This window comes from Citrus sinensis, chromosome 8 (assembly GCF_022201045.2).
Source record: "Citrus sinensis cultivar Valencia sweet orange chromosome 8, DVS_A1.0, whole genome shotgun sequence".
NCBI lineage: Eukaryota > Viridiplantae > Streptophyta > Magnoliopsida > Sapindales > Rutaceae > Citrus > Citrus sinensis.
Genome location: NC_068563.1, coordinates 12,380,176 through 12,395,616, shown reverse-complemented (window position 1 = coordinate 12,395,616; position 15,441 = coordinate 12,380,176). Strand labels below are relative to the sequence as shown.

Below are 15,441 nucleotides of genomic sequence, written 5' to 3'. Positions count from 1 at the left end.
GTTAACTGACCTTAATTGTTATATTCATGAGTAGACATAGATTGATTTTGAGTTGTCACTATAAAATTGGGAATTGATTAGTAATTAGATAACTGTTATGTTGAAATGTGGTGGAATCTGAAAGTATCCTTCAAAAGTATGAAAACTTCAACTTACCCCCCAAATGCTGTTGTTTTTAATAGGTGACTGACATTGACTGATTAAATTATAAGAATGCCCCTAATTCTAACTAACTAACAATTTTGTATGGTTAACAATGATAATTTCTTTTCGCCCCTTAAGGTCTTACATATTTCAAGTTAGATGACAAAAATAAATTTATTAATGAAACCTCCTATCAAAAAAATAGGAATGGATCTTTAAAAAATAAAATTAATTTTTACTTATATTTTAATTTATAAAAAAAATATAATAATCATGAATTTTATTTATAATAACACCACAATGAAAATAAAAAAATTAATTTTTACCCTTATTTTGAATTTAAATATTTTAAGAATATAAATCATTAACCAATTAGTTTACTTTTACCATCCAAAATACCATTTTACCATTCAAAGTCTCTAAAAGACAAAAATAACTCATAAAATTTATTTACATTACATTACTAGCTACGGGTTACTAATCTAATTCAATAGATTAAAAATTGAGAAATATATAAAATTTAGAAAAATTCAAAAACCGAATTCTTAACACTAATCCTAATCCCGATTTTTTATCAATTTCTTTTTTTGTTGATATCACTTGTTATAAATTTTAATCTTACTTTTTTTGTTCTTAATAATTCTTTTTTATTAAAAGCCATTTTTGTATATTTTTCTTCCCAAACATGAAGTTAAGGGGTAAAATAGTAATAATTAATAATTTAAAATATTTAAATATATCCAATATTTATCATTTTCTTAGAATAATATTTACCATTTTCTTATAATTATATATACTTAAATTAAAAAAAAAAAGAGCTCTACAGTGGCTGGATTTTCAACAAACTTGCCTTTACCATTACAATGAATTTATGAAAGAAGATGGAGCACTTGGATGTTTCAACTTCATACAAAATAATACCTACTTAAAATCTATCGAAAAACAAATTAATCAAACCAAACCAAAATAATCTAGTTGTTAATTTAAAACCCTAAAATGACTAAGTTGCGGCGGCAGAAGCTTTGTGAACGATGGTAGGGAAAGTAGCAGGGACGACGTTTGCATCGATACAGAAGCATCGCATGGCTGCGATCGGAGCACATATCATTGCGTGTGAGAAGCTACAATGATTTAGAGCAACAGCATAGCCGCACCATAGATCGCAACTGCAAGGTGCTGGCACAGCTGCTATGGCACCATTAAAGCTTGGAAAAACATGACGTGTTGAGAAGTTTAGAAGGGTGCAAATGGCTAGCTACCAGTATATTCTTAAACCCAATACCAAAAGGAGAAGAGCCATAGGCTCCACATGTTAGATTTATTTCTCACATTATATGGACTAACATAAATCATTCTAATTATTTTCTATATTTTACTGAATTAATATGTGACTAATGTCAAATATTATGGAGCAATTTTGACAGACTCGTTTATTAAGTGATCAAATATTATGTTAATGAGTTTGATTTTACATACCCTATACAGTAGTATATTATGGACAAGTATAATCCTTAATTGTGTTATTTTATCTCATAATGGGATGAGCAATTTTGTACTAACACATGAGGAGTCCCTGTGCTCAACCACAATATTTAAGTAACTTCAGCCCATTGGAAGTTTACTGTTCATGAATATGTGGCATGAGTGCAGTGCACCTCTCTCTCTCCCTCTCCTTTCCCGTGTGTGCACAGTAAATTGTGGAGAAAAGCTGAATCTTGAGCTGAAGTGAAGGAGGCAAGCTTTTTGATGCTGGATCAAGGCTGTAGCAACTCGGTTAAAGCTCCATAACAAGGTTCCAAGTTCGGATTCATGGGTGATCATGGTAAATTTCGAAACTTTACCTAAAATATGTGTTTATTTGGAAATGCAAGATTAAGGGCATAAAGCTCGTATTTATTTCAGCAATTGGTATCAGAGCCCATGGTTATGCATTTCCTTATAAACCATAGTTGATTTGTTGGTGAAATCTCACTCATGGAATTTTTCCTTTAATTTCGAATTGAGCAAATGGTTGTTAAATAATGCATGAGTTATGATTTTGGAGTAAAGATATAATTTTTTCGTAATTTTTGGTGGCCAAAATTGGGATGGTATGAATGAGGTTATTGTAGTTTACTGTAGCTACACAGTTGAAACATCCCGAGGTCGAAGATGACATTGTGGGACAACTTCTTTGGATCCCTAAACTTTAGGAAATGTCATTATGGTCTAAAATATTTGCAAACTTTTCATAATGGTCCTTGACCAAAGGTCAACATAGTAAAATATCATTTGGTTCCTTGAATGTTGATAAATTATGTTATGGCCCAATATTTTATTTTATTTTATTTACATTTTGGGCCAAAAGTTTTAATATTTAAAAAGTAAGCATAATTCTGAAAATTCTTCATTTTAATCCAAAATCCTTACAATTTTGGCGATTTTTCAGAATTTTTAAATTTAAAATAATCCATCATTGTTGTATGTTATGGGCATAAAATTCATATACTTCATGTTGGTATTTTGTTTGATTTAATATGTTGGTATAAACTTTAATTGTGTTTGTTAAAGTTTATTTAGCCTCAATTTTGTTAATGTGTGAAATATATATATGATGTAAAACTACAATTTAGAGTGATTGTGTATCTGCTTGGTGATCATGGACCAATCATGATAAATTATTTGGTGTTTTGCAATTGAATGCCCATTTATAATTATTATGCGATGGATTGTTATTGTTATTACTAAGATCCATACGGGTGATGATACTGCCCTATCGGCAAATCACTACTTGGTAGGATGCTTGGGTAGATAAAGAGATTTGTTGAGTATTTTCGACTGAGTGGCTTGATTACCTTGTCGGTAATAGGTCAATGTTGGTGTTATATTCAACTTGCCTGCTTTATCTTTAGGTTAGTGCACTCCTATATTGTTAAAGGATGCCTAACATATTGTGTTGCTATTGGAGAAACTTAGAATGAGAAGTAATTGATTATAGCATGATTTTGTTTTTGCATGCTTGATAATTTTTTGTGGGTAGCTTGGGATGAATCTAATAGACACTGTCTGGACACAATGAAATACACCATTGATAGAACAACTAGAGATAGCATCCCTGCATGTGATAAGGCCAAAGATTACTTGGCAGCTGTTGGAAGAACTTTCAAGAAGGTAGATAAGGCAGAAAAGGGTAACTATTTGAGGCTTCTTGCTAATACCCAGTATGATGGTGTTTTTGGGGTGAGAGAGCACATCTTTAAGATGACCAGTTACCATAAAAAGCTGAAGGACATGGATGTCAATTTGCCTGATGACTACCTGGTCTTCCAAATCCTTAAATCCCTTCCACCACAGTTTGGCAATCTGAGAAGCCAATACAATACTCAGAGAGACACTTGGAATATCACTAAGTTGACTGCTTATGTGGTTCAAGAAGAGGAATCGTTGAAGAATGGGAAATCTCACACTGTCATGATGGCAACTACTCAAGAGAGTGGGAGTGTAAAGAAAGGCTCTTCAAAGGGCAGCAATAAGTTTTTTAAGAAGAAAAAGTTTGGAAAGAAAACTTCACGTGGTAATTCCTCTACCACTTCTGGTTCAACTTCTGAGAGCTTTAAGGGAAAGTGCCACTTTTGTAAGAAACCTGGGCACAAGAGAGCTGAATGTAGTGGATTCAAAGCATGGTTGGAAAAGAAAGGTATTTCTGTAGCTTTTGTAGGCTTTGAATCTAATCTAGTTGATGTTCCTTCTGATACTTGGTGGTTGGATACTGGTGCAACCATTAATATAACGAATTCCTTACATGAATTTAGAAGTAGGAGGGAGCCCAATGAAGGGGAGTTGATAGTTCACATGGGCAATGGAGTGACAGCCAAAGTTGAAAGCATAGGAGTTGTCAGACTACATCTACCCACAGGATATTTTTTAGATCTATTAGATACATCTTATAATCCTTCTATTAGGAGAAACTTGATATCTGTATCTATTTTGGATAGATGTGGCTAAACATTTCATTTTGGTGATAGAAAAGTTTACTTATTCCGCAATTCAGAGTTAGTTAGTTCTGGCACTCTATATGATGGCTTATATATAATTGATTTATTTCCTCATGCTGTTGAATCATCATCCAACGCTCATCTTATGAATGTTATTAGCTCTAATCGTGCTAGAGTTGATGAAAATTCCTCTATGTTGTGGCATAAACGGTTAGGTCACATTTCTAAATAGAGGATGGAAAGACTCATTAAAGATGACATTCTTCATAATTTAGATTTCTCTGATTTTGACACTTGTGTTGATTGTATCAAATGCAAACTTACTCCTAAAACTAGAAAAGAGAGAAATCGGAGGAGTCAACAGGTGCTGGAGTTGGTACATACTGACATATGTGGGCCATTAACTCCCATTGCTATTGGAGGTTATAAGTACTTCATCACGTTCATCGATGAATTTTCTTGTTATGGTCATGTTGAACTTCTTGCTGAAAAGTCTGAATCTTTATCTGCGTTTCAAGCCTTTAAGGCTAATGTTAAGCTCTAAAAGGGCAAAAAAATTAAAGCAGTAAGATCAGACAGAGGTGGTGAGTACTATGGGCGATATGATGAAATTGGGCGTAATCCTAGACCTTTTGCTCGATTTCTTCAGGAATGTGGAATAGAAGCCCAATATACAATGCCTGGCACTCCTGAACAGAATGGAATTATAGAAAGGAGAAATCATACCCTTCTTGACATGGTGCGGTGTATGCTAAGTAACGCCACCTTACCAGATTTTCTATGGGGTGAAGCCTTAAGAATTGCCGCTTACATTTTGAATCAGATACCTAGTAAGTCGATGCCCAAAACTCCTTATGAGTTGTGGTCAGGGAAGAGACCGAGTCTTCATCATTTCCATGTTTGGGGATGCAGAGCAGAAGTGAGGCCCTATAATCCACAATCAAGGAAACTTGATCCGAAAACCATTAGTGGTCATTTTATTGGCTATTGTATAGGCTCAAGGGATTCTAGATTTTATTGTCCTTCCCACACTACTAGAATCATTAAGTCTGATCGTGCCATTTATTTTGAGGATGATCACAATGGTGGGAGTTCTGAGCCTTGCAGTCTTACATTGAGGGAAGAACGTGTGGTCTTGCCTATTCCATCTTTTCCGACTTCTGCAATGGGATTATCACATATTGATGTTTCTTCTGTTGATCCTAAACCTCATCATGATATGGAGCCTATGATTGTAGAGGATGATGTTACTGATGTGCAATTGAGGAGATCAGAGAGGGTCAGGAGACCTGCAATTTCTGATGATTATGTTGTTTATTTGCAGGAACATGACTTTGATGCTGACTCATCATTTGATCCTGTTACCTTTCAAGAGTCTATCAATTGTTCAGAATCCTCATCTTGGATACATGCAATGCATGATGAGATGGCATCTATGTATCACAATGGGGTTTGGGATTTAGTTGAGTTGCCAGATGGATGTAGACCAATTGGTTGCAAATGGGTTTTCAAAACTAAGAGAGATGCCAGTGGTCAGGTAGAGAGATACAAGGCCAGGCTTGTGGCTAAGGGTTTCAATCAAAGAGAAGGCATTGATTATAAAAAAACCTACTCTCCCGTCTCTACCAAAGACTCTTTTCGTATTATTATGGTATTGGTGGCTCATTTCAATTTAGAATTGCATCAGATGGATGTGAAGACAGCTTTTCTTAATGGGAGCTTGTCTGAAGATGTGTACATGGTGCAACTTGATGGTTTTGTTGAGACTGGTAAAGAAAACATGGTGTGTAAACTTAAAAGGTCCATTTATGGACTTAAACAAGCATCCAGACAGTGGTATTTGAAATTTCACGATATTGTCACCTTTTATGGGTTCCAGAAGAATGTTGTTGATCAATGTATATACTTGAGGGTCAGTGGGAGCAAGTATATCATTTTGGAGCTTTATGTGGATGATATATTGCTCGCTGCTAATGACATTAATTTTTTACTTGAGACAAAACAAATGTTGTCATACAGCTTTGATATGAAGGATCTCGGTGAAGCCCATTATGTATTAGGGATAGAGATTCTTCATGACAGATCTAAAGGATTTATAGGATTGTCTCAAAAGATCTACATTGATCGTATTTTGAAAAGGTTCAATTTACAGTCTTGTGCTTCTGGGAAAGCCCCAATTTCAAAAGGTGACAAACTTTCCAAGTCTCAATATCCCGATAATGATGTAGACAAAGCTAGAATGCAAACAGTCCCGTATGCATCAGTTGTGGGTAGCTTGATGTATGCTCAAGTCTGTACTCGCCCAGATATTGCTTTTCCAGTGGGAGTACTTGGGAGATACCTGAGCAATCCTGGATATGAACACTGGAAGGCTGCAAAGAAAGTACTCAGATATTTACAAGCCGCTAAAGATTTTGTATTGACATATCAGCAATCTGACTATTTGAATATAGTTGGGTATTCTGATGCTGATTTTGCAGGGTGTTTGGAAGACAAGAAATCCACATCTAGTTACATCTTTATGATGGCAGGAGAGCTATATCATGGAAAAGTGCCAAGCAGACACTTATAACTTCTTCAACAATGGAGGCAGAATATGTAGCGTGTTTTGAGGCTACACGTCAAGCTTTATGGATGCAGAATTTTATCACAGGGCTAGCTTTTATATTGGCTGTACCGAGGCCATTAAAAATATATTGTGATAATTCTGTAGCTATTTCTTTTTCTCACAATACAAGGAGTTCCTCACGTTCCAAGCACATTGATGTTAAATACTTATTTGTGAGAGAGAAAATTGCTCTATCATATCAATAGAGTATATACCTATAGAACTCATGTTAGTCGATCCACTTACTAAAGCTTTAGCTCCAAAAGTATTTATGGTGCATGTGACGCATATGGGATTATTAGAATCCACTTATATATGCTGAGTCAGTGGGAGTTCTGATTTGTATTATAAGTTACAACTTAAATGAGATTATGTATTACTCGTTTTGTTATTATGCGTGCATATTGTTATGTGATATTGATATGCCATATATTGTGTACACATTTGGTTGCGTATGGCATTATGTATATAATGAGGATATTATGGTCCGAGACATTTTGCTCAGTCTCAATATGGACACTAAAGACTGAAGCATTATGGCTTAGCTTCAGTGTGCTTTCTTGAGACATTTTGATTCAGTCTTATTATGATTATAAGAAAGCACGGTTTCCGTGAGACATCTTGGTATTAGTCTCATTATGATGAAAATGGAAGCTCGCTTCTCGAGACATTTTGTTAGAGTCTTATTATGGTTATAAAGAAGCGATGGTCTAGGAGACATATTGTTTTCGTCCCATTTTGCTAGACATGTGGACTTTGTGGAAATGAGCATGTTGATCACATTGTCATGTTATTTCCATAATTATACTTGTATAGTACTACATAGTCACGTGTTTATAAGTGTCTTGTTATATGGAGCATCCTGTCAGTGCACATATGACTTAATACTTATGGCACATTTTGGACTTATTTATGTTTTGGGTGCTTGCTCGCATTTGACCTTTTGTTATAGTCACATATTGATTAATTCAGTTGTTTTCAAAATATTATTTTATTTTAAAATTATCATTAGAGTGATTTCTGTCGTCCAAGTGGGAGATTGTTAGATTTATTTCTCACATTATGTGGACTGACATAAATCATTCTAATTGTTTTCTATATTTTACCGAATTAATACGTAACTAATGTCAAATATTATGGAGCAATTTTGACAGACTCATTTATTAAGTGATCAAATGTTATGTTAATGAGTTTGATTTTGACATACCCTATACAATAGTATATTATGGACAAGTGTAATCCTTAATTGTGTTATTTTAGCTCATAATGGGATGGGCAATTTTGTACTAACACATGAGGGGTCTCTGTGCTCAACCACAGTATTTAAGTAACTTCAGCCCATTGGAAGTTTACTGTTCACGAATATGTGGCATGAGTGCAGTGCACCTCTCTCTCTCCCTCTCCTTTCCCGTGTGTGCATAGTAAATTGTGGAGAAAAGCCGAATCTTGAGTTGAAGTGAAGGAAGCAAGCTTTTTGAAGCTGGATCAAGGCTGTAGCAACTTGGTTAAAGCTCCATAACAAGCTTCCAAGTTCAGATTCATGGGTGCATAAAGCTCGTATTTATTTCAGCACCACACACCACCAGACACGAAGGCAGAGGAAAGAAGAATATAATAAAGAAAAAATAAAAAAGAGAAAAGAGTGAAAATAATTTTTTCTTTATTTATTTCTTAAAAAAATCTACATTTCCAATTCTATCCTTGTGCCATTAAATTTAATGGCCAAACTTAATGGATTGTCACTTGATCGAGTTTTTTTAAACATTTGTTACTTTTTTAAAATTTCTCAAAACATGTATTAACCCTAAATTAAAATATAAGTAAAAATTAATTTTATTTTTTAAAGGTCTATTACTATTTTTTTTGATGGGGGGTTGTATTAATAAATTTATTTTTGTCATCTGACTTGAAATATGTAAGATATTACGGGGCGAAATGAAATTATCCTTAGTTAATTAGAATTATGGGCATATTTTAATCAGTCAATTGTTAAAAATAACGGCATTTGGGGGGTAAGTTGAAGTGTTCATACTTTTGAAGGTTAAATTGAAGTATTTTAATTTAATAAGGGGTTCAGATGAAATTCATCCTTCCTTCCAAATTCCATAAACCTATTCCTGTCATCGAGTTTATTGACACTGGTGCGGATACCAGAATGATTTTTTAAGAGGCTCGGGATGGTCTTGTGGTGATTCTTCTGGAGGGATTGTAGATGTAGAGGAAGAGGAGGTGGCCTTTGGACCTGGTTCGGAGATTTTAAAGCAATTATTAATAAAATAATTACTATATTCAACCTAAAATTAAAAATTTATAAACCTGTCGCTGGCGTGGGTAAAGGCTGTCGCGCTAGGACTATGCTGCCATCACCACTGGAACCTTGTGGTTAGAAAAATTTGCTCTAGCGGTCTAACTAGAAAGCTTCAACTTCAAGCTATCAGAAAAATCTGTTCTAGCGGTTTAACCAGAAAGCTCCAACTTCAAGCTATCAGAAAAATATGTTCTAGCGGTCTAACTAGAAAGCTCCAACTTCAAGGTAACAATTAGAATTCGCCTTAGGAATAAAGAATTTCATTGAAACTCTTCCTTACATAGTGTGAAAAGCCAAAAAGAATTTTGGACCGAACTGATGCTTGAACCATTCATCAACAAAGTTTAATATGAAAAAGCAAGAGTTAACATTTGTACCTACGATGTATTCCTTTACCTCTTTTCTCGGTAATTGAATAAACGTGGCCCTAATGGAATCTAGTTGCTTGGCATCTTTTCGAGACAACACTGTGATTAAATCTGCAATTAACTTCCCACAAAAAAAAAAAAAATCTGCAATTAACTAATGCAGAAATGAAATAGAAACTATCTAATTAAGGAGTCTCAGAAAACTTTTGTGAGTTTATTTTCTATTTCTCTTTGAACTAAAAACTTTTCTGCGGAATTATAGAAATAAAGGTTGCAATTTTAAATTTTATCACACGAAAAGCACTCATTAGTCATTACTTAGACAAGTCGAAACCGAAAGATATAAAGAATTGTTATATATTCTGCCTCTCAAAAATATATGCGAATCTGGTTCTTTAGTGATCAAAGGAATGAAATCAATGCATGATGACGAAAGAATCAAATAATTACCAAAGCTCTTTCCCATTCACTGTCTTTTCATCCTTGAAAAGGCATATGAGTTTTTTCATTTGTTGCCCTCTCTAGCCTAAAGCATATACAAATCAATATGACAAGTAGAGTTGAAAGATGTAGCGGATGTGGGCGGCAACTATGGCTACCACCACAGGCAGTGGCCGCTCGATGCTATGCGTGCCGATCTGTAACGAGCTTTCCATCATCCTCTCAGCGATGGGCTCAAGTATATGGCTCAGTGAGCCAACCACACCATAACGTTGTCACCATAGTGCCGAGCAATTATGTGGCAGCTGGTCCAGGAAACGGCAAGTATCCTCGACAAGGCTGTAATAATTATTACATAGACCAACCGCGACCTGCGTGGTCTCCTCCTCCGGTTTATGGGAGGAAAAAAGCATTGCTATGTGGAGTAACATATAATGATACAAATTACATGCTTACTGGTAGCATAAATGATGTTAAGAGTATGTGGTTTCTTTTGGTTCGCATGTTAGGGTTTCCTAGTGACTGCGTAGTCATCTTGACAGGTATAAATTGCTCTCTACTAAGTTAATAAGCCAGCATTATTGCATTTTTTTGGCTAATACCTTCCGTTAAAGCTCGATCTTATTTTTCAGTTACCAATATATGGCATTCAATTACTTTTATGGGTACATGTTCTGTTCGTTCCTATAATTTGAGTAAATTATTTTTCAGTTAACCTTTGTATTTTTTTTAAAATTATTTCAAAATCCCGTTGTTTCTTTGCAGCTGTAATCTTCATTTTCCTTTTTCTTTGATTTTTTTGTTTTTGTAAGGCAGAGGAGTGGACAAAACTGCAACTTGATTAAAAAAATTTCAAGGTTGAAATAGTATTGATGTCGGATATTTTGAGTTCAAACAAATTTGACATGCAACCCGTTTAAAAATAGATGATAATTAAATATATTTTAACAAAGACAAATATATAATATAATTCTTGTAGATAATTTTGAAAATACAGGAATTAACTAAGTAGTTGACTCAAAATTATAATGATTAAGAAAACATTTACCATCACTCTTACATTCTTATATAATATCCACCAATATGAACAAAATATTCGTATAATTTGACAGAAGAAGAGAAAAATCCATATAGGATTCCAACAAAGCAAAACATTCGAACGGCCATGCGATGGCTAGCGCAAGATTGCCAGCCAGGAGATTCCTTGGTATTTCATTACTCAGGCCATGGATCAAGGCAAAAGGACTACAAGAAAGATGAGCTTGATGGGTTTGATGAAACCATCTGTCCGCTTGATCATGAGACCGAAGGCCCTATAATTGATGATGAAATCAATGCCACCATTGTAAGGCCACTGCCCTGTGGTGCAAAACTGCATGCTATCATTGATTCCTGCTACAGTGGAACTGTATTGGACCTACCATTTGTGTGCAAGATCAACAGGTTTTTAAATATATATGAATTCTTTTTTAGCTATTTAGATATACATGATTTTTTTTATAATAAGGAGATTGACTCATTTTTTGGATAGTTTTTGGTTTTACTATTTACTTTCAGGTATGTTTTAAAATATAATACAATGTTTCCAGTGGTCAAGCTAGCAGTTAATTTGGTAGCGGCCTAGACTAATATATAGGGAAAAAAATTGTATGATTAGTTCCTTCAAATTAAACCACAAAAATCCTAGTCAAAGTTGTCAGTAGTGCTTTTGTTGTTTATTTAAAACATTCGATTAATGAAAAAAAAAGTTAAACTTTTGTAATTTATAGAGAATGGCTCGGCAGATTTAAGAAATATTAAGGGAAAAGAAAAAATTAAATTGTTTAAAAATTAAATCAAGTTTTTTCATCGGGGTCAAAATAACATTCTTAATAGGAATGACAGAAATCCTCATGGGACGGGGACCCTGGGAGATTTTTTCCATTCAGAGAGGGTATGGGGACGATTTTATATCCAATTTCTCATTTGTGGACGGGACATGAATGATTTTTTACCGAGCTTCTCATTCCGGGAATGGACGGGCATGAGATGGAATCTTCATCCCCTCCGCATTTCTCCATTTAATTTTTAATTTTTAAATTTATTAGTGAATAAATGATAAATAATAAAATTTAAATTGTAAAATATTAAATATTAGTATAAATAAAAAATATCAATATATATATATATTAATAAACTTTTAGGCCTGGTTGACTAGTTGTAATTTTAAATTTCTATTTAGGACATTAAAAAGGCCGGACAAGATTCTGTTGGCCTAAAATATTTTAAATAACAATATTTGTTAAATATTTTAAACTTTTATCTAATAAGATAAAAATCAAAGAAAAATCGTAAAACCTAATTTCTAATTTTCGACAACAGCAGTCGCCTTAACTCTACTTTTTTTTTTATAAATTTATTATTTTAATATAATTAAATTAAAATAAAAAACTAAAAATGTATCAGTTATTTAGGGATAAGAGACCCTTGGAGATCCCCAAGTATTATTCATTGAGGGGATTGGGATTCCCTCAACCAATTCTAACTAGGACGGGGAGGGGGTGGGGACATATGTAAAATATCGGGTGTGAGTACGGAGATGTCGGTTCCCTCCCATCGCATCCCCTCCCTATTGCCATCCCTAATATTTAAATGCCAATTTTAGCATTTCTTGTTTAGAAAGATTTGATTGAAGTTTTTCCGAAGTCTATATCCCAAGCTAGTCGTCCTGGTTCTTCGCCGATGCATATTTATTCTTGAAAAAGGTGATTGTTTTATGATTCGGATTTCAATGAAGGCTTTGACATAAGAGGATATTGCAATATTTTAAAATTTGTAAGACTAGTAAAGCTGAAAATCGTTATTGGGAATGTGTTGATCTCCCTTATAATGAATTAATAATAAGAAATCATTATGAAAAATTTGGCTAATTATTGTACGGTATTTTTACTAGTGAAGAGTACAAATGGGAAGATCAAAGAATTCCAACAGCTTGTTATAAAGGCACAAGCGGCGGGATAGCCCTCTCGTTTAGTGCTTGCTCTGATAATCAAACCTCTGCAAATACCTCGGTGAGCAACTTTTTTGACACATACAATATTTTTTCTTGTTCTTTTTTATGTTGACATTAGGGATGGCTAAATCTTTCATCAGTTTGGAGTCTCACGGGGCTCCACCTCAAATGAGGTGAATTTTAAATAATTTTTAGGTAATTAGGTGGGAAATGGGTGGAACATAATCCCCAAATTCTTAATGGGATGGCATTTGATTTTACACTCCCTACCCTACCCCCACCCAAATCCCATTATATATGGTTTTTTAAATTTTTGTTCAATAATGTTGCATAATAAATTTTCTTTTTATTTTTGCCTAATATAAATATGTTGTAACTAAAAGAGAACGCTACATTATAATTCTTTTTCAACGCTAAAACATTATTATAATTTTTTTTCTCTCAACGTACTGCTCTCTTTAAACATTTTTGTTTTAATATTATTTCAAGATGTTGTTTCATTTTGTTGGAGATTTTTTTAAATAATTTAAATACTTTGTAATATGGTAACGATTTTATTTAAGTTTCTTATTATGAATTTATTGAAATCATTTATCTATACTCATTATAAAATAAGTAAATAGATAATGAGGTGGGGTAGGATTCATCATCCCCATCCCACTAAATTTATTGAGGGATGGGGTAGGAAACGGAAGTGAAATTTTTAATGGGGTGGGGAATGGGTTAGACCTTCCCACCCCATTGCCATCCCTAGTTGACATATATATTTAACAAACTTGGCTATAAAAGAGATGGATCATATTCCTAATGGTGGACTATTACTATCGCAGTTAGAATCCCCATTTGAGATATGGAGGCTGAAGAATTTTTCTTTCTCAAATAAGATTTAATGAAGTGGAGATAGATTTCTATTAAATACGACAATATGTAATTTTTTTTTAATATATATATATGCAGGATTTTGTTCCTCAACTTTCTTTTGCCTAGGTATGCATGCATGTATGTATGTATATATGTATGTACCAAAATTTAAAATGGTTTAATTTAGTTGGTTGGAATGATACATGCATGCAGGCTTTTTCAGGCAAAGATGTCAGGTGCTATGACTTCTAGCTTTATCCAAGCTGTTAAAAATGAACCTTGCCTCACATATGGTCGACTGCTTACTGCAATGGGCGATGCTATTCCCTCACTAATGCCAAATGACACTAACGTAATCCAGGTATATTTTATAACCAGAAACATATAAGAATCCTACGATCGCCTCTTGTTGTAAGACCAAAAGGTTTAAAGTTTAACAAACAATATTAATAATGTCAATGTTTAACTTCTAACTTTTGAGAATACATTATTATAATTCATTAATTTATTGGATAATGAATTTTATAACTTTTAAAATTATTATTTTATCCTCCAATAATTGAATCACATATTAATTGACATTCAAATATTGAGCTCTTAACATTGATAGGAGCGTGTATATATTTATACACACACAGAAAAGCTTATGCTACAGGAAGAAATAGTATAAGGCTAATTTTGGGGTTTAATTTCTTTCAAGAATATGATCACCTGCATAATGGGTAGAACAAGAGAAATGTTAACTGTTGAGAAAATAAAAATTGACTATGAAGTTTGGAAGTGTGATTTTAGGGTAAGTTTAAGAATTGGTTGAGTAAAGTTTCTTAAGGTGATTAATTTAAAGAGTTATTTTTGTTTGGTGGTTTCAGGTGCCTCAACTGTCCGCATCTGAGACATTCGACATTTTCACAAAGCAATTCATACTGTAATTGTAATATTTTCTTTTGCTTTTACAAAAACATATAGTTATAATACATTACATGTGGTAAATTAATCTAGGTTTATTTTATGCATAATGTAGGTGCTATGTTTCAAAGGCATCATATTGCACCAGGTGCCTACTCATTAGATAAAAAAAGACTATTTCAGGGGAAATAACACCCGAAATGGAATTTCCTAGAAACATATAGAAAAATGATAAGAGAAGCAACCAAATCCATGTTGTTTTCAGAATTCAAAATTAAGGAAACTATGCCTAATGTTATAAGGATAGAGAAATAGGCACATACAAAAAAAAATGTGTGTTTTTTTCATAATTAAATAAAACGTGTACAGTAATGATAGGTGACACATGTCCTTGGGAATAGGGATCAAGAAAAAACCCTAATCTCACTCACTTATCATCTATAAACAGCAGACCATCTCAACAAGAAAGAGATCTTTGGTCTTCAAGAACACTATTTACCTTCAAAGAAAAAAAATCATTTTCATCTTCTTTTCTCAACATGAAATAAAAACTAACTAGGGTGTCGGAGTGTATTTTTTCAAGTTCTTGACTTTGCCAGACTCAAGGCCAACTGACTATGATAAGTTCTCCAAAAGCTACAAATATATGTGAAGGCAATTGATGGCCAAATCTTCCAAAAACAAATTCCACGCGGTTTCCTCAAGCATAATTCCCCTTGAGGAAAATCTTGAGTTGGAGGAACAGTAAATATTTGTTCAATGACTATAAGTGACACCTAATGATACCTTGGCACAAGTTATGCATTAATGTAGAAAACAAGGAAGGAAAACAAGCAACT

The 15,441-nt window shown here is 33.7% G+C and overlaps 1 protein-coding gene across 7 annotated transcripts; it reads left to right on the top strand.

The window, feature by feature from the left end:
* The first annotated feature begins 9,851 nt into the window (after positions 1–9,851).
* On the top strand, positions 9,852–14,847 carry LOC102619085 (metacaspase-1). Of its 7 annotated transcripts, none has more exons than XM_052432924.1 (7): positions 9,853–10,385; positions 10,476–10,508; positions 10,956–11,286; positions 12,776–12,893; positions 13,910–14,057; positions 14,566–14,621; positions 14,718–14,847. In XM_052432924.1, exons 1-5 carry the CDS (start codon positions 9,950–9,952, stop codon positions 13,946–13,948), a joined length of 957 nt encoding a protein of 318 aa, XP_052288884.1. In that variant the 5' UTR covers positions 9,853–9,949; the 3' UTR covers positions 13,949–14,057; positions 14,566–14,621; positions 14,718–14,847. The 7 variants fall into 7 exon arrangements, with proteins under 7 accessions (XP_052288881.1, XP_052288884.1, XP_052288883.1 ...); XM_052432923.1 differs by having other exon boundaries at positions 14,566–14,627; positions 14,718–14,812; XM_052432922.1 differs by lacking the exon at positions 14,718–14,847 and having other exon boundaries at positions 14,566–14,712.
* Positions 14,848–15,441: the final 594 nt, after the last annotated feature.